This window comes from Xiphophorus maculatus, chromosome 11, assembly GCF_002775205.1.
Source record: "Xiphophorus maculatus strain JP 163 A chromosome 11, X_maculatus-5.0-male, whole genome shotgun sequence".
Classification (NCBI taxonomy): domain Eukaryota; kingdom Metazoa; phylum Chordata; class Actinopteri; order Cyprinodontiformes; family Poeciliidae; genus Xiphophorus; species Xiphophorus maculatus.
The window spans coordinates 10,517,442-10,538,450 of NC_036453.1; the positions used below are offsets into that span (position 1 = coordinate 10,517,442).

General features: G+C 37.8%; 1 protein-coding gene across 1 annotated transcript in view; it reads left to right on the plus strand.

The window, feature by feature from the left end:
* Positions 1 to 21,009, plus strand: part of galnt10 (polypeptide N-acetylgalactosaminyltransferase 10) — a 104,396-nt gene that overhangs the window by 21,866 nt on the left and 61,521 nt on the right. The window contains exons 2-3 of the mRNA XM_014469258.2: positions 12,864 to 12,966; positions 13,679 to 13,817. Of these exons, the coding sequence (XP_014324744.1) occupies positions 12,864 to 12,966; positions 13,679 to 13,817 (242 nt within the window). The remainder of the gene's footprint in view (positions 1 to 12,863; positions 12,967 to 13,678; positions 13,818 to 21,009) is intronic.

Sequence of the window (21,009 nt, forward strand, 5' to 3'; positions counted from 1 at the left end):
GTACATCAACACTGCACAAACCATCTAGTTGTCATACTGTTTGATAAGCAGTATTTCCCTTCTTCCTGCCCCAATGTGAATGAAACTTTTTCTCAGAAGGGTTTGGAAACATGTCATCATGACCACGCTTAAGCCTCTTAAACATCCATCACAGTGCTGCATCTCTTAATATTCTGCTTCATCCTGAGTGGCATGAGGTAATCTCTCTTGCGTAATGCTGGCTGCGTTGCTAGCATTGGAACATATGTTTTGTCGGTCACATTTTACTGAGTTCTGGGTCTGATAGTGCTACTCTTCCCACGAGATCCTCAGGATTTATTTTTTTTTGGTTTACACTCACTCAGTTTTCCCGCACACCTTCTGCAATGAGTCCAAAAGAATTCAAGTAATTTTTTGTACCTCTTCATCTTTAATCTAATAATTTAGCATTTTGCAAAAGGCAGAAAAGCATCTACTGTTCCTGCCCTTTGTCCAATCCTATTCTTGGCATTTCTGGGTGTAGCAGAGCTGTGGATAATGACTCCTGTTGGGAGATGAGAGATACTTTGTGGCAAAAGTTGTAGGGGTCTCTCTTCCAGGGAGGTTTCAGTGACTTGATCTCTGCTCAGAGAGCATCATTGCTCTTTGGAAAAGCAGCAAAAAGCAGTGGAGCTTGAATGAGAGTAGAGAGTTGAAGAGAGCAAGACTGAAAACTCCCGAGCAACTTTTCAGTGTCCTTTCTTTTTATGATGAGAAACTTCAAGTAACAACGGCAGCAAAATTACTGGCAGTACAAGGAATCTTTATTGTCTTAAATTTTTAATGTGTACATTTATTTCTTGTCTCTCAATTAATTCAACTTTAAAAAGTACACCAACATTTTCATCATACCTGAAGACAAGCGATTCCTATTGACATTTTCCGATTGTAGTATTGAGGACAAGGAAAGATAACATTATGTAATCTTCCTGTGCAAAGGCAGTCCTTGCAAAAAAGCAAATAGCCAACCTCAGCATGGCAGAAATAAGTAAAATCAATGCTATATTATTTACATATTAAAAAACAATAAAAGCCTAAAGGTGATTTCAGTCATGACTGCAAACAAAGGGAAAACACTTTATTTTATATATTTTGCTTAAAATGCAATAATGGCTATAATATTCATATATTGGTTGCATTAACACTTCTATCTATGAGGTTGTGTAGTTTAAATGTTGTTCATTCAGATCATTATACTATTTATACAGGTTATTGAACTTAAAGGCAGAAGCAAAACAGATATGGTTTGCTTGGTTACATCTTCAAAAATACACACTTGACACAGAGTTAATCAATCAGCCAAGAGCCCAAATTCTTTTAACATTTCCTCAAACACGCATTCAATGGCAAGAGTAGCTGACTGTATCTTAACAGAGTGCATTTTGAAACTAAAATAATGTTGAATAACATAAAACCATTCCCTCTTATTTTTGCAGATTTGTCTGACATTCATGCATCACAGTTCACTTGTTCGTCAAATCAATAAACCTTGAAAAGCCTCCAAACCCCTGTTTATCGCTTCCTAGCTTGAAATATATCTATACTGGAGATTCCCTTGGTGTTCAAAAACCAAACTAAGATAAGTAAGTAAAATAATAACCTAGCAAATCTGTTATTGAAGCAGGTTCCTTATTCAGTATGATTGTTTTCAAAATATGTTTTGGACAGAACTGACCAACCACTGGCTTCACACTCTATTTATATGCTCAGCGACCCAGCAGCCCATGCACACACACAGGGCACAGGACTTAAAAAGTTCAAGACATAAAATGATAATTTCATAAAAAATGATGCGTAGACTAAAGGTATTGGTGTGGATAGAATACTATGACCAACATTATTGATTAGTCACATCATTCCTACTCTTTATAAAATATGTCTTTGTATCAAAATTTAATTAAGATACACTATATAGCTACACTATGTTGGGAAGTTTATTGGGTCACCCCTTCTAGTCATAAAACAAACTTGTGCTTGTTCAGAAAGCGGTAGGCTGAGCAAAATCACAAATGGGACTCAACTGAGGATGAGGCAGAGAGGTTGGCAGTTTTCTCCAGGATCAGCAGCAACAGACCACAAGCTTCAAGTGACCTTCAGGTTTGGACAAGAAGAGTGTGCAAGAGATTCATGGAATGGGTTTCCATGACAGCTGGTTCCAAGATGTACATCACATAGTGCAGTACAAAGTGTTGGATGCAGTGATGTAAAGAACACTGCACTGTTCTTTACACAACAGCAATTTCTAGAACAAATGAGACTTTACCAGACTTTGTTCTATGGAAGAACCTGATTGGCTGGCATATAGTCCTAACTTCAACCTAATAGAACATCTTTGTTACATAATAGAGCATAGACTTAAAAATCAAACCTTTTCGTCCAACATCAGTCTCTCACCTCACAAATGAGCATCTGGGGAACCGATCAGAAAGTCTCATTAACACATTCATAAACTTTGTAGACATCCTTTTTAGAATAATGATTAAGACTGTTGTAATAAGCTGTTAAATAATTAATCACACGATAACTCAAAGTGAGCTTGATCATTTTCATTCAGATTAATATTTTTCAAAGGGCAATTCTTCTTAGAGACATCATAATACATTTTATTTATGGCTTTGGTAGTGTGTGGTTTTTGCTTGTGATTTTTACGTATTGATTTTGGTTGTTTGATTTTGGATACTTAAAATATTTTCCGGTTCCAGTGTTAAGTGTTGTTTACAAACTTGCATTATCATGCCATTGTTCATATTGTGCTTGAGAATGGTCTCAAAACAATGTTATTGTTTATTGCAATAATTGTACAGCAAACTTTGTCACCACGGCAGGCCTAGTTATTGTTGCTACAAATGGTGTTCTGACATCAATCAAACCCTATATATTAGTAATGAGATGTTTTTCAAGTTCATACGTGTGTGAGGTCAGACATATGCCTTCTGGAAGTAAGATGTTTATTATTTATCAGCAGTGATTTAGAATATTTCAGAAAAAACAAATATGTCCTGAGATAGATTCTATATTTTTGTGTTCAGCTAATTTAATGCTAAAGGTTGAATCTATTATCTGTAGTAATAATCAGTTTTTATCTGACTAATCAAATAATGCACTATTTAACTTGCACCAGATAACATGTTACCACATTGTTCATATGCATAAAATGCTGAGTAATACATTGTTATATTGCTGTGAACTGCTGCTAATAATCTGACCATGGGAGATACTGTATTTCCCACATTTTATTACATCATAATCCCTATATTGTTACTTGAGACCTTTTGTCAAGTATGATCCACATGTCTCCCTGTGTCATAAACAGCTTTTTGGAGTTGTTTCCTGGAGGACGTGTAGGTTGCCGGTTGGTTGCAGTGGTGTGATGTACTATTTTAGGAAAATGTGGGCACTTTACATGCGTGTTTGTCTGCGGCGAAGCAGGAAAGCTGGAGCTAATTGTCTTGCCTGTGATGCTGCCGAAGAGAGAATGAGATGGAGAAAAAGCAGCAGATGGTGAGGCGAAACACAGAAGACAGGTACAATAATTGTGTCTCGTGGGGTTGACGTGGATCTGCTTGTGATCTGACAGAACAGGAAGGGGAAAAAAAGAGGAGTACAAAAGTTGCCTCTTCCTCTCACTCCAGGCTCCTGTTTGCTCTCAGCAGGAACACAGGAAACTGAAAAAGGGAGGTATTGACCCAAGGTGGTCTGATTTGCCCTTCTGTTTCTATCAGACAGGCTGAACTGCTAGGAGTAACAACCTTTCTTTTTCTTCAAACAAAGGCAGCACTGAATTAAAAAGAAAAGAAGAATATGACTTTATTTATTCATGATTTGCCTGGGACACGAAGTGCCCTAAAGCAGATGGAGCTACAGTGAGATGGATTTTCTTTTATTTAAGCAGGATATGTTTATCTAATTGAAGTTTTTTGTACCACTTTAACTCAGAATATCTCTCAACCCTTTAGCTAAAGAAACGTGATGTCAGTATTTAGAATTTAAGTTGCTTTTCTTGTAGAGTGCTTTAGATTTAATTAATGAAATGTTAAATAAATCATGTAATATTAGGTGCAATTAAATGTTCCACTATTTTAAAAAAAATATTCAAAGTTAAAACCTGTTTCAATGCAAAACACAAGAGATGCACCTTTTTCACTTCTGATACCGATGCACAGATATGAGGTTCAGATCATCGATCTGATTCAGAGAAACGTTTCTGAATTGACTGAGGTGTTTCTTTTTTTTAAACACAGACAAAAATGTAATGAATTACAAATTTATTTGACAACTCTGAACCAGTACAGTGCACTCATATACACTAATAGTTTCGCATGCTTGGTCAAACATGCAAAACACAACGTTACTTTGTTCAGTCAGTGCAATTAGAAGTATAACAACTAATGTAAAGTAAATAATAAAGAAACTGGCAAAAACAATAAGTTGAGACACATGGTCAAACATGTAAAAATAAGCTGCAGCAAACCTTTGAAGTGGTTTAGAAAGTACAATTAGGAATTCTAAATATACCCAATCTAGAATTTTTGTTCAATGTCGGTAGATATATTAATGTCAGATGGGAGCATATCCACAAAACACAGCAGAATGAAATCCTTGATGATCTTCTAACAAACTTTCACTCTTTTGCTGCCGTTCTTTAAAAAGTTGCTTCTTTTGTTGCTGTTGTTTCTTGTTGACTTGACCATCTCTCTTCCTTCTAAGATCTTGTATGCTTCTTTAATCAAGTGAACCAAATACATTGAGAGTACTTAACATGGCAAATGGTGCTTAAATAATTAGCTAACACTTATTGCACTCATATGCATACTGTGAACTGTGGTACTGTCATAGCAATAAATATGTCATGTGCTGCACTGCCCTAATTAAGAGCGACATCTTGCTTGCTTGTCCATTTAGGAGACCTGTTATTCCACCAACTGCCTACAGTTCATCTTCAAAATTAAAAAAGAAAAACAAGTTATCTATCAGAAGCAAGCTTTTAGATGTTGCTTTATTTTTCTATGTCTTACTTGGATCTTTCAGATCATTAAGTATAAAACCACAGTAAACAAACCTCTAAAATGTTGCTTCTCCTGGTCCCTTGTGAAAGGTTCTTCAACTGCAGATCAAGTTCTTTGTACAAATTGATTAGAAGATGAGAAAAAATTAAAAACAAAATGTTTATCTATTGAAACCACATTTTGTACTTGAAACGTTTTATTTTGTTAATATAGGAAGTTTTACATTTCATACAATGGAAACAGACATAGCTAGTGAAAGAAAATCATCTGTTAACAATAAAATATGACGTTAGTGAAAACTTCCCAACAGCATATATTGTTATTCATTGTTCCAGTTGTTGAATGTTTTATTTTCTTTCATGCTGTTTGTCTTCTGGAGTGTTTTGCATTGTTTGCTTTACTTTCAATTGAATTCTTCAAGATATGAAACTATTAATCCCCGACTTTAGTCAGGTGAATCTGAATGGAGTTAGAATAAAGCCAAACATTTTCTTTATTCATAATATATATGATATTTAACCCAGAAACATTAGATTAAGTAGGGACTTCATGAAGAACTCTGAGCCATGTCAGCGCTGGTACTGTGCAGCATCCTCCTGCAGCTGCTGAGGGTTTAAAGGCTGCCACAGCATCAGTCTCTCTATCTGACCATAAAGCAGACATAATCTGCTGTTGGCCAGATTAACAGAAGACTACTGCAGCATGGAAACTAGGTTAGGCAGCCAGCATTTTAGAAAAATTCAACATAATCTGGAAATCCCTCAATCGAGGTCATTGGGAGGAAAACCAGTCACTTTGATTCTACTGCTCACCATAAAGTCTTAACTCGGCTGGTTGGACCAGATACGTTTGCTTTTGATGGAAGATGTTCCTTTTTTCTTATTTCTGAAATTATTGTTTTAAAATGTATAAAAACCTCATTTATTTATTTTTGTCTAAAAAGCACAGAACACTTAAATACACTAATAGCTTCACAAGCTTGGTCAAGCGAGTAAACTCAACATAAATTTAATTTGTGAAATTAGGAGTATAACTGCCAATGTGAGATAAATCACAAAGAAACTGAAACTGACAGAAACAGGTTGACTGCCTTGGTCAAACATGCAAAAAATAAACTGCAATAAGCATTTTTTTTTTCAAACGGTTCAGTAAGTGCAATTAGTGCAAATAATTTAATGTAGATAAATATCCAATCTAGAATAGTTTTCAATATTGGATTTGATAGTAATTGTATCTGTACTGTGAGTACAGATACAATTACTGTATCTTCCAAAATACCATTTTGGCCGGTCTTCTAAAATGGGGGATGGTTTATTGGTGCCCCATATTTAAAAGCTGATAGGGAAAGAGAGCTTGTTTTAGTTTGTGATACAGGGATTAAAGCAACTGTACAAATAGTTTATGCAGCTATATCCAAAATCTATAATCTGTATTTAAAATTTAATTGGGATCATTTTCACATTGAACTTCAGGAACATCTTCATCTGATTAAAACAATAAAAATCACTCCCTGAAATAGTTTTGTTCAAATATATTTTCCTAAGTTGTAAACTGTGTGAAAGCGAATGGGATTTAGTATCAGACGTTGCATCCATTTAACACCATGTTTGTGTGGTTCCAGCTGGCTGCTGGTGGCTGCAGCGCCGCTTCTTCTACAGCGAAATGGCAGATGAGTCTCCCAGGCACAGAGTACATTTAGAGCCATCTGGTGTACACAAATGAAAGAGTATGCTGCGAGAGACACAAGAAAAATGCTGTGACCTTAACATAAAGCTGCAGAATTAAGAGATTTGGTGAAACACAGCTGTTTTCCAACGTTGAAGATTATTAGGGAATATGCGCTATTAATTAAGGGAGGATTTCTGACTGCTCTGGAGTTTGAGATTGGGCTGCTGCAATTGCTCTGCTCTCTGTGAAATAAATAGTAAAATAGATTTGAACTCTTGGGTTTCTTGAGAAATTGATGGGAGATTGCTAAGAAAAACATCTGATCCTTTTCTTATGGTAGCTCCTTAAAAGTTTAAAGCTGAATTGATCCAAGTCTGTTAAAACAGGAGAAAAATTAAAGCAGCTTCAGGTTGGGTGATGACTAAATGTATCTGGCTCAGACAGAAACTTCACTGATTTCTTTTTTTTCTGAAACCTTTGCTGCAGTTGATTTTCTCCTGTCTTTTCTATGTTTCTTGTTCAAAGAGTCTGCTGACTCAGAGCTTTTATTGTTTGTCAGAAGGAAAAAGTGGCCTGTTTTGATGTTAAAATGATGCCAGTAGAGTTACATCTATATACACTTTACTCAATATTTTTACAGCTCATTTTGGCAGAATGAAAGCTTTTGAAGGCAGGCCTTTATAAAGTCCATTTAGCTTATCCTATGGGATCACTTTATGTTATGTTTACCATCAAGGATCCACCAATCAGAATTTTGTGGCCATTTTCAAATCTTTTGTATCTTTAAAGCTTTGATTTGCTGATTTTATACCAAATGGATGTGCAACCACTTGTATCCTCAAGGCTACACCAATAAGGGCCAAAACAGACTTCTTTTACAGAAATCGTAGTTTTGAAAGCAGTTCCCAAAAATTCCCCCCAAAAAATGTAAATTTGAAATATGCCATTGTAGAATGTTTTTTGGTAAACAAACTTACTTATTGTTCTACAACATAGAATGAATCAGTGCTTGTGCAGCTGTCCTACCAGATGATTAGCCCTGTAGAAAAACATTTTAAAAGTCATTTTAAGGTAAGAATTCCGGTCTGCCTAAAAACCCAGGTCTCTCTTTGATTAATTTGAACTCTGGAATGATTCAAATGCATATGTGGATAGAAATAGACCACAGACCACTCCGAAAGCAAGACACAGACTATAGCGCTGGGGATTCTGGGTAAATGCAAAAAAAACAAACGCTCAAGTCAAGGGCTAGTGGGAGAAATGACTCCTGGTCTTTCATCAAAGATGATCAATTCCTACAACTACTAAAATGTGACGCTACTACATTTTTTTAACATTTTGTTCTCATGTCTTCTTCAGAGGTTTTCATGTCATTTCCTTCAGTAGACTTTGATTCAGCGTCACCACAGGCAACGGGGGGAACAGGTATTTCAATAGTTCGGTTCGTTTGACACAGTGTCGTGTGAAAGTGTAAATGTAACAATTGTTGCAATTTTGGTCCCCATAGTTATTATTATTTTGTACAACTATACAGCTAGAGGACTCTTAAATCTTAAAATCGCTAAATACTATTCTCTGATAAATATTCAACATTTTGAGGATCAAAGTTAAAATAAAAAAAATGCTTGCACTGAAGCTGACTATTTTCTTGGTATGACCACCACCTCACAGTTTGACCAGACAGATTGAAAAGCATTCCATATACTTTCCCACTTTTTTTCAGAGCAGCCTCATGGTGACTAAACCCTGGGAAATGTTAGACTTCACTTGCTGAACAGGACAACCTGAATGCTCCTTTCACCATTGTGTCAATGAAGGGAGGAAATCATCAGCATGGCTTGTGTTGAGCCGTCCAGTGTGAGACGTTCATGTGCTTTGATGGTGGCAGTTTGGACAGAATTAATGTTATCTCAGATTGACAATGTGTGTGTCCATATCCTGTGCAAATATGCTCAGAAATGTGTGGACTGAAACTATAAGTCTCTTTTTATGAAACTATATGCAAACACTGACTGATATGTGGCCTTTTGTCATCAATTAAGTAGACCACTAAAAGGCTACATTAAATTTAATGAGGCCTCATGCTGCCTGCTGACAGGAGATATGCTCCTATACTTTTGGGCTCTCTGAGCTTCCGTTCCAACCTGCAGTGTGTGCATTATTGTATTCTTTTTTGTGTGTCACTTTAAAGACTTTACATTCCCATCAGTTGCTCTGAGAATGTTGAATGGAGACAACACAGCCACTGAGGATCGCGTTGTCACTCCTTCAGTGTCCTATCAGTGTTTTTCTGCTGCGTCTTGAATATTAACAGAGCGGAAAAGTGCCCACAGTGGAATGAGTCTGTGTCAGCCTGGAGCCTTAGCTTTGTGATGATAGCGACTTGCAGAGTAGGGGAAGGCAATTCTCCGTTGTGTGGTGCAGCAGAGAAACAGATGATTGTGCTTGGCCTTGTTTTCAGCTCAGTTTCAGAGGCTCATCTGGGCTGGTGGGGCTTTGTGAGTCTGTTGGCAGTGAGGCTATATTACTGAGATCTGGATGAGATGAATTTAACTCCGTCTTCCAAAAGTTTATCACATTCACATTGTTAATAACTCATAGCTAGAGTCAAAAAAACATGTAGTAAAACTATGTTTTAAACGCAATTTATTTGTATTGGTGGGGGAAAGGTCCATCTTCCATTAAAAAAAAAAACATAAATAAACAAATGTGTGGCGGAGCGCATTGTGACGGCACGTAGCTGGTAGATGAGTTTCTGTGTGCGACGAAAGAAGGAGTCAAATCCCATTGCTAACATGAACACAAGAGCTATAAAATGGAGAGTTCATCTATTAAACTGACTGGAGATGAATACATAAACGAAAAGCTGGAGTATAGACATTTTCTTTATAAGCGTATTTGTGAGCCTGCCTCTTTATTATTGATTTGAATATAATTTCTGATTTTTGTATAACTTTTCATCAGGTTAACTTAGAAAGTGAGCTATTATTGTTTCAGGTTGATTTTCTAAACTACAGAAAAGTTGTTTTTGGGGAAGCTCAAATGTGAAAAATTGGATTGATGTTGATATCTGATATTAACTCTACTGTTATGTGAGATTTACCAATGTTTTATTTAATCTTCTTATTTTATCCGATTACTCGATTAATCGTAAGAATAATCAATAGATTACTCGATTACTAAAATATTTGTTTACAACAGCCCTACTGCCATATGATTAGACACTATTTTTTACATTTTCAGAAATGAGACCTTTCAGTCGTTGATAAAGAGAGAAGTTTATGGTCAAAGTAATTTAAATAAAGTTGAGTTAAGATTGGAATCTGTACTAAACTAGTGATGTTCCAGATTATGTGTTTCATCCATGATTCATGCAAAGTTTCTCTTTCTGACCCGAGTGTTCTAATGTTTAAATGGATTTTAGAAAGTCTTCCTGTTTGACTGTTTTATGGTGGCATTATTGAGTTTGCAATTGTTTTTCTATGTGATTCTTTTTCACGCTCAACCTTTCACTGTCTGTCTCAATTTCTGTCTTTGGTCTCAGTACCCACCCACATTCTACTTCCACAAAACCAAACATGTGCACGCATTAGCTGAGAAGTCCACCCCCCCCTCTCCTTGTCTTGTTTTTCAAGGTCTTGTCGAGCAGCGCAAAACACCCCGGAGGAATATCATGGCGACGTGCGATGAAATTTTAATCAGGAGGAAATGGGGCGGCACGCTCTTGCTTCTCTTTAGTATAAATTTGCTCAGATGGACTCCTGCTGCTTGTCAGACCCTTATGTGACACACCGAGGGTGTCTGCTTGCGATGGAGTAAGAAAATGCGAGGTCAAATTAAGGGAGGGTTGGATAGAAAGAAGGAAATTGGGAGTAGAGTAGCAGGGGTTACTATATGAAGCTCCTTCACACCATCATTCTATATTAGGAAGCTTTTTGTTCATTGTGCAAGCAGCCTGGAGCTTTTTAATATGTCCTTTTGACTTAGACAGTTGGATATTGCATAAAGGGAGGATTGAGCGAGTGCACGTCAAAGCTTTCATTGGAAGAGTCAGGATAATGTGGGCTAATAAGCTACTTTTAATGTCAGCAGTAGCATAAATCGCAATGCCAGAGGAAAGAAGTCGCCACCTGCATTTTGCCAAGCAGACGGCACAAGCTTTACTTTGGAAGAAAACTGCAGCGATTACAGATACATTATAGGTATCCACATCGTACTTAACCCAAACTGGCTCTGTAACCCTTTAAAGACTGATAGAAGGCTCTTGAAAAACCCATCATGTCTACTGTACAAGCCTGCAGAGGTACCAGCACGATCCAATGTTTTTTTCTGGTTTGCAGTAATCAGCAATCAATCAGGTCCACTGGGTGCTGATCAGGTTTCATAACAAAACCAACCTATAGTGACATGGATAAATTTCCATAGGTGAGTGCCATTCTTTATCAGACTTCATTCACTTGTTGCCCTAAACAGAAATAAATGGTCATGATACATTTTAATTACATTTTTGCTACAGTGAACTCTTGCCAAACTTCAAATTAAAGATTGTCCAGCAAGGTGAAGAAAGTTTATTTATATAACTCGAGTCACACACAAGGCATACATAAAATTCAGAAAAGAACATTTTAAAGTATGTGAGCTGTGTATGTACGTATGTATGTACAAATTTTCACTGGGGTGACCTGGAAAAAGTTTAGGTTGGCACAAAAACATTTTACACATCAATAAATATGTTGACATCAGCATGCAAACTGTGTGAGATGTTAAATGAAAGAAGACCGAGAACAGAGCCTTGAGGAACCCCACAGTGATTTTTTTTTTGTTCTCCCAAATTAATTTTTACTAAATGACATAATGTAATAAGTAGGAACAAAATATAACTGTCTAATTTTTACTACGTTTTTTTTAAGCTTAGATAGATTTGTCCTGATGTTCTACAAAGAAACAATAGTCATACATAAAGTCTGTCTAAAAACCTTGCAAGCTCTCAGTTATATCATTACTTTGCTATTCAGTGTCCTGTTCCACCAATTCTGCGTTTGGATTATTAATTCACTGTATGTCATGCACTCCGTGATGTCACATGCACTTAAAGTGTTTGACTAATTGCTGCCCCCCTCCTTTTCGAGCTAATTATTTCTCCATTGTCTTGTGATCCGGTAATCATGACACAGAATCACTGAAAAGCGCTCTGTGTGTGGAACGAGCGAGTGAAAGAAGTAACAGCTTTCGTCTTTGTGTGCCGAGCTGCGACGTATCTCTGTATGTGTGTGGTTGTGTATAGAAAGCCTCAACAGAGTTGATTGTCGCAGCATTGATATTCCCCTCACAGGGTTGTCAAGCATGAAATAGAAGAGTGTGCTTTCTGTGGATGAACTCTCAGCAGAGCACTGTTAGATAGTGAGTGCTGAAGCCTTGGAGAAATAACGTAGCTGAAACAGATAGTGACTTAGGATCAAGGGAAGATAAATCTCATTGAGTGTATGGTGTGGTTGTAAAACCAGAGAACATTTAGTTCATTTTAAAACCCCGTCCCTCAAACTCCATTTTGATGATTTTTAAAAAAAAAGTTTTTTGTGATTAATTTGGAACACACTATTGCTTTGGTTGAACTTTTTTGGGAAATAATAATAAAAAAAAATCTTCATTTCAAAACCACGTGTGTTAATAACCCTGTCATTGTTAAATTAAAGCTCAAGATTTATTTTGCAAGATCTCAATATCATGAAAGCAGGATTCAGTATTCTTTCAAACATGCTGAGTCGCATTACTGTTTTGTTGACATTGTTCTAACCAAATAACCAAAGCAAGAGTGATTAATTGAGATGCTCGGTTGGCTTGTTCTGAAGACTGATTATGTCCACAAGAACTTCTTTTTCAGTAAGAAATGCTTTGGTTTTCTGGCTGTAGAAACATTCTCCCAACATTCAATATCTGTGTTTAACTTCTTCTTCAATATCTTCGTTCATAATTCATTGCATTTAATTTTCAAGTAACATACATTGTGATAGTATTTCCTCCCTGTGAAACTTGTTGCTACAACTGTAACCAAGTTACATTGATTAAATGCAAAGTATTGAATCGAATAGATTCCCTCCAGACATTTTACAGCCAAGTTATTTGGTTATTTGATGCTCTATCAGCCCTAATTGTGAGTATTTTTCTTTGCAGGGGGTGAACAGGGTGGGGAAGGACACCAGAGTGGGACGTGATGGTGTACGACGGAAAGACTGGCATGACTATGAGACGATCAGAAGAGATGCCACTCGATCTGGTTGGTTTAAACCATCTCTTGGTCCCTCCTCATGTTTCTCTTATGCACACCAGGTTCTGTTTTTTCTGTGATGTAAATCTAATGTCAAAATATAGTTTACACCATTAACCACAATCATCAACTGGGTGTAACTTACTACTCCAGGGATATCAGTTTGTGAATGAGCTGAGATGACTTGGCTTGATTAAGGTCTCTGGGGATCCAGAATCTCTGATTATTGTTTTTGTCTGAAAAGTCATACGTTTGGATGTATTTGTCAGCCTTTCTAACGGCAGGGAAAAATGTGACACTAAACGATTTTTAGACCTTTGTGGTGGTAGACAAAATCAGTTTCCCACGCAAGTATCTTTACTCCTGACGCCAAAAGTATTTAATCTAATGCTGTTACCTTTTTTGCATTTCTTTGCTATCCTGTAGGTTTTAAATGGTCCCTAAATATAGGAACCTGTCTTCGTCTTTGGGGAAACCTCCTTTTATAAAGCTCTTTTTCATCAACACAGTCACACAAGACATACTATTTGACCTTATCTTTGTTTACCCTTTGAGGAACAAAAAAGTAGCTACAATAACTTTTGAGAATAATAAAACGGCCCTTTTTGTCTTGATGTTCAATTTCTTTTCTGCCTAAAGGAAAGAAAACAGCAACAACTGCAGTTTGAGGGTTTTATCTGCCATTGTGTTCATGACGTGACGGTGTGTGCACATGTTTTAGGAAACGGTGAGCAGGGAAAGCCGTTCCCGCTGACAGATGCTGACAGGGTGGACCAGGCCTACAGGGAGAACGGCTTCAACATCTACGTTAGCGACAGGATCTCCCTGAATCGCTCTGTTCCCGACATACGGCATCCCAAGTGAGTTGAGAACCAGCGTAGTCAAAAGAAAGTTTAAAACTTTTCTTGTGCAAAAAGCTGTGAACAAATGTTGCTTCCAAACAGATTTTCTTATCATAATTTGCAAGGCACTGGGGTTTCAGAGAGCTGGTTGATAAGTTTGTCTGCTGAGCTCAATTAAAGGAAATCTACTTCAGAAGGATGTTCCACATTATTAAGCAGGCCACAGGTTTCAAGCAATATGGGAAAGAGAAAGAATCTCTCTGCTGATGAAAATAATCAGATAGTGTAGAGCCGTATGACAAGGTATAAAAACATTAGATATATAACGAAAACTGAAGCGTTATCGTACTGAAGAGATTTGTGGCTGATTCAGAACAAAGATGGGTTTGTACAGATGAAGGCAAAATAAGGAAGGTTTCTGTTAGACAAATTCATAGGATTAAGAGAGCAGCTATTAAAATACCTTTACAAAGCAGCAAACAGTTATTTGAAGCTGCTGGAGCCTCTGGAACCTCAAGGTGGATGATCCTCCAGAGGCTTGTGGTGCATCAACCTACTATTGGGCCACTGCTAACCAGAGCTGACAAGCAGAAACGGTCTCAGTGGGTCCAGCCGTACATGAAGATTAATTTTCAAACAGACTTGTTCACTGATGACTGCTGTGCAACCCTGGATGGTCCAGATAGACGCAGTAGTGGATTGGTGGTGGATGGTCACCACGTCCCAAAACAGCTGTGACATCAGCAAGGAGGTGGTGGAGTCATTTTTTGAGGAGAGAGCTGGTCGACCCCTTCAGAGTCCATGAAGGTGTGAAAATGACCTCAGCAAAGTATATGGACTTTGACTGATCACTTTCTTTCATGGTTCAAAAAGAAGAGCCGTACCTTCTGTAGCAAACTCATCTTCATGCATGACAATGCACCATCTCATGCTGCAAGGAATATCACTGTGTCATTGGCTGCTATGGGCATGAAAGGGGAGAAACTCATGGTGTGGTCACCATCCTCCTCTGACCTCAACCCTATTGAGAACCTTTGGAGTTTCCTCAAGCAGAAGATCTGAGGGTGGAATGCAGTTCATATCAAGCCAGCAGCTCTGGGAAGATATTCTGACATCCTGCAAAGAAATTCAAGCAGAAACTCCAAAAAACTCACAAGTTCAATGGATACAAGAATTGTGCTGTGATATCAAAGAAGGTCTCCTATGTTAACATGGAACTCGGTCTGTTAAGATGTTTTTGATTGAAAATAGAAAATCTGCTGTGCATAATAATTTGGAACAGTGCATTTTGAGTTTATTTTTGAAATAAAGTACTGTTTTCATGGGGAGCTTTGTTCAGTAAAATTTGAGTTATACTGTAATATTTCATGACTTGAAAATTATACTGACCATCATTTGCAATGACCATTTAAGAAAATGTGAGTAAATGTCACTTGCATAATAATTTGGAATATGGTGTCGATTCAAACCTACTACTACTAATAAATAACCTACAACACATTTTATTTCACTCTCTGTGTTCATTACATTTAATAGGGTAGTTTGAATAAAATTAATCAGATGACTTTGTATGTGTGACAGAGGTTAGAATGAATTTTGAAATTGGTCAAAATCTTAACAGCAGGTTAGACTTTAAAGTGGAAAAGAAAATGTTTCTATCATATATTTAAAGCTTGATAAGTACAGGCTTTAACTTGTATATATGATGTTGTAGGTTAAAACCTGTAAGCTGTTAATTTTACCGGCAGACATAGTAACTTGTACAGCTTGTAATTTTTCCAGTTTTGCTCCTTTTTGTAGTGAAGACATTAGTCTGTTTGGCCTTTAAGAAAATGGGTATTTTTGTCCTACAATGAGAAGTGTTTAGTAGAATTTGCCTCCTTTATTTGTTATTCAATAGGGGTGGAAGCTGTGCAGAACTCCACACGACTGGAGGTAATGATGTATTAAATTGATAAACAAAATTTTAGCATCTTGAAACTTTAAATATATTTTTTAAATATTTATTGGCACTAGTGGCAAAAACTCTGAAGTGTGTGAAGAGAACCCATTCATACATTAACTTCTGTCACTTTTGCAAAAGGTAGCAATTGTACAACTATTTATGTTACAAATACCAGATGATTTAGCACACATTATTTCAATGGAAACTGTCAGGTCTAAATACCTAATTAAACAAAACAGAAGAAAGACAAGAGAGTTAGATTCTTTGTTTCTCGCGAGGAGAGCAGACAGAGATGTGCTTCCAGTTACAAATCTCCAACCGCTCTGGCAAACACATCTCCCGCTCCTCTATTTTATTGATTTCAGGAAACCCTGTCACACGGGGCGCTGCAACCCTATGGGGTGGGGTCAAAGCATTCATCATATGGTCGCAGCGCTAAATAACATTCACTAGTCTAGACACACGTTATCTATACTCTAAATCTTTCTTGCTCCAGGCCCGGTGTGGAACAAGACACATTGCATAGCTTCAAAGCAACGACTTTGTATCACAAAGCAGCACAGAGCAGAGTTTATTGTCAGGCCTGTAAAACTCTGCTGGGAGCAATTAACACCTCCGTCTTGTAGGAAGTCCTGCAGGACAACAGCTGCTGAGAGTAGCTGTCACCCCTATTTCCCAGGGAAGTCTCAGGATAGAATCAAAGTTATTTAACACACAGAAACATTATCTAAAATGTAACTACAAGGCTACATGATACAACAAATATTTGATAATTACTAATAATACAATTTATCCAACAGAAACATGTCTTGGTTTGAACTGGAGTGAGCTTCTGTTCCAGACCATAATAAATTACTGTAGGCAATATAATGAAATTTCACCGGTGTAAACCGAGCATTGCTGTAGCATTAGATTAAGTAGCGTTATTTTGGGTCAGTGTCATAGCACTTTGTCTATGAGCTGTGAAATTTGTCCCAAAATATCTGGAGCCTGACTTGGTGCTGCAGTGTGACTTCTAGCTATTAGATGTTTGCAGATGTAAATTAATCTTGGATGTTTGGACTTTTGCGAAACTCTGAATTGAATTTTTCTGAAAGAACTTTTACAGATCTTTTTATTCAACCTGAAATTTAAATTTAAAATTAACATTTTTCATTAAACATTTACAGTGAAAATCAAACACAAACCATTAAATGTTGCCCCAAATAACAAAGCTTCCTCTCTTTCTGGATAAAAAGAACCAATTTTCAGAAGTTTTCAATTTTTTTTTTTTGTTCACAATTAATTTTGCTGAAGATGTAAAAATTCAGCTCTCCAACAGATGTGGTCTTGTTAATGATTTCCACCTTATCTTAGTCTGCCATATCAGCCTGTAAAATGGTGACAGCACAAAAGAACCCACCTCTTTTTAAGATGCACACCTCACTTTACCCCAGGCACACAAAAAAATAGTCATTTCTCAACAAAAATAATTACACCTTGGGCCGGTGTGTGCAATTTTATCTGAATCAGGGCTGAAATGGGCCACGGAGGGCCAAACGTCTGCAGGGTTTCATTCCAGCCAAAGACCACAGCAGTTTATTTTACAGATTGACACTCCATCTACAAGAGAGGGGAGAAATTAATCACCTGCTGAAGTTATCCGTTGTATTGAAAACATAAACACTCTTAGTTCAGTTAGTGCAGGTTGTTGTTGATTTTCTAAAAAAAAAAAAGGTATGCTATTAAACACAAGTGTCTGAGCGTAAAATACATTTATTGTAAAAGAGCAACAAGGGCAGGCAATCAGAAAAAAGATGCATCTATTGGAAATATAGAAGTTTTATAATTCCAGTCTTGGTTGAAGGTAGTGCATGTCTTATTTATTTGTTTTCCTTATAACGCCATGCTGTTACTGTAAATAAGAAAATGTCCTTAATAACTCACCTGGTTAAATAAAAACAAATGAGTGAGTAAAAAATATTGTGCTGCTCACACATGAGGCAATTATTTTCCCTGATTAGGCAGAAGATAAAGGATGGATTAATATATGAACATTAGTGCTTACTCAGTGTCTGTGTGTTTTAACTGTGGTTAGTAGATCAGTTCCATAACTTTTAGATTTCCACATGACTTTAAACATTAGCCAATCCACCATCTTCCACGACCAATAACATTAACCTGAAAACATATAACTGATCACCTTGTTGTGATACGTTTGGCTGAATGTTTAGACAGCACTTTATGCCTCCATAAAATTAACATATATTTTTGTAAATGTTCACTAGCTTTCCCTTACTTTGTTTTTAAACATCTTAATGTGGCTAAGTTTGAGGCTTCCTCCTTCAACACAGAGTTGTTGAAGGACAACATTTACTGTCAGTGTGACCTGCTGACATTTCTATAAGGTACGTTTACTAATCAGAAAAAAATATTTAGTTTACCGACAGGCAATCACTGATCAGGGCCTGTCAGGATACAATCAGTCCAGATAAATTAGCAGTTCCAAATGAAAAGTGGCAGATTGTTGCCGGCAGCCCATTTTAACTGCAGCTCTCATTCACAGTAAGCTCTTCCAAACCCCAGCAGGGTGATGCATTTAAAAACCGATCCTGCTTAGAGACCATATGGACATCTGATTGCAGTGCAGACAGGTGAGTTTGTTCCCACAGACCTGTGACTTATCAGAAGAGAACCAGAAATATTATAAATACAGCCGTCTAAACGTCTCCTGACCCACTTCGTCTCAGATCAGCCTTCAGCGCCTTCCTCTGCCTGACAGGTGCTTCTTTCTGACCTCCACTGTCACTTTCATGTGGAAAGCAGTTTTAAACGCTTTCACTCTCAAGGTCCCCTCTTTACGTTTTATGCTCTCTGTCATTTTTATCCCTCAGACTTATAAATCTCCCACATCCTGTGACCTTATGTGGATCCTTTTTTACATCAAACATGCTTTCCATCCCACGCGCCGCAGTCTCCACCAGGGTGGCGTCACTGAAGTGCACTCTATCAAACAGATCCCGTTATTGCTCCCACGGTGCAGCTGTCAAAAAATTGCAGTTCAACTTTGCAAACTCAAGGTGGACTAAGCGGTTTTTATTTTTTAATTTATTTTACTGCAGTAAAACTCTGAAAAGCGTGACTGAAAGATATTCAGTAAACGCTTAAACATCTTGGCAAAACATATGCCTTCATTTTGGTGGAATTTTAACATTTTCACTTTGTGAAACCGTCTTGTGCCACGACATGTCATCACTCTCTAAAGAGTGGTTTTTGCTTTGTCTGTCCTGGCAAGATCTAAATGACAATCAGGCTCAACAGAAATGGTTTGGGGCTTAAATCTTTTCAACAGAACCACGTATTGTCAGGTTGTTGGACCGACAATCTGGATGTTGGCATCAATTAAACCAGTCGAAGCGACAGGAGAGTGACAGGTGTCTGACAACCGTGTGCCACCTGGGTTCTCCGCGGGCCAGGGTCCTTCCTGCAGCTTTCATTCACTTGTCTCGCTCGCGCTTGCTACAAGAATGATGCGATGGGGAGACGCAGCGAGAGCCAGTCGGGCCTGAGAGCCTCCGAGGTAATTACAGTCTCTGCAGATACCCCTTCTGATCTCACAGAAAGCGTACAGAGAGGGAAGAGAAAAGAGAAAGCAACTGAAGGGCAAAGCAGCAGGTGGTATGCTTCATTACATCCTATTAAAAGAGCAACACATTGTTCAGGTTGGACTGCTGCAGAGCACAGCTATACAATTAGGTAAAGGCCAGTGTCACGGGAAGGAGAAGGCTTCTTTTTCTCTGTCAATTAGCATTTCAAATATGGCAATAATGACCTAAAAAATAATATAAAAAGTAGTAATGACATGGAAATGTTGTGTCCAACATGGTTATTATAGTCTGGCCATTGCCTTCCTATGCAATTCCACTCTATTGTCATCTCCCTTCAGTGCTCTGTCTGGGATTTCTCCCATTGAGCTGGATTTCTCTGGCTGAGTATCAGCCGGAACAATTAGCAAACAGAAGTTTTGGAATGGCAGTGGAGGAAAAACCAGTCATATAGTTTGTGTTGGCCACACGTCCAAGTATTTAGCTGAAGTCAAAGCAAGAAAAGTGTGTAAGACATTTTTTTGCTGGAAAAGATGTTGTGGCTCTACTTCATTGCGTTGGAGCAATAGATGTTACGGCCAAATGTGAGTTCTTGTTTCTTTGCTAATCTTGAAGCTCGGATGTTTTTTGCTTTGGTTTCAAATCACATTGTCAAAAAGTGAAAAACGACCTCTGGAGTTTTAAATATGGCCATTCAAATGAGCCCTCCTTCTGAAGTGATGCTATGTAATACTACAGATGGATAAAATATTATCACCAAATAAATGTGTTTTATTTATTTCAACAATGAAGCTCATGGATTTATTACACAAAGCATGATTTATTTCAAGCATTTCTACCTGAATTATGTTTACAACTAATAAACACTGATATTGACCATCTCAGGCTTAAAGCTCTGCACACAGTCAACTCTTTTCCCTGTGGAGAAGCACTAGCTTAGGTTCTGTCATCCAAGAGTAGCTCGGTCATCCTCTCTGTAAAGCTGAGATCAGCCACTTTTTGGAGGAAGCCGATTGTATCTGGCATCTTGTTTTTCTGCTAATTACCCATATCTCATAATCCAGAGGTTGGAGTCAGAATATGGACTGGTAAATCACCAGCTAGCTTTGTGCCTCAACTTTTTCTTTGCTATGACAGACTGCAGCGGTGCCCCACAAGTCTATCCATCACTCGCTCTATCCTTTCACCACTCATGAACTAGATATTGAGATATTTGAACTCTTTTGCTTGAAGCACATACTGACCCTCAACGTAGAGGAAACCTTTGCCATTGGAGAATTTTGTCCTCAAACTTACTAACTCTCACCCTGGCTGCTTCAAACCTAGCTGCACACCTCTCCAGTCCTGAGAACAAGCTTAAACTACTGCCTAGAATGTGGACACAGCTTTTGCTTTGCGTATACACGGACTGGAAAGACCTTAAACAAACCCAGGCACTTGGTACATACATGCCACACCCCACAAGATGCCTTGAAGGAAACGGACATAAATCTTCTCGGAAAAATGTGACTCCCTTAGCAATTCTGCAAGGGTGAAAATATGGTTTGCTGTTCTAGAACTCAGGACTAAACCCACGTTTCAAAAGCCATGCTGAATCGGAGATTCTAAAATCAGTCACAGATGTGATGTTAAACACTCTTAAATAGGTAAGTAGAGGCAGGACTGAGAAATGGGATCCCTT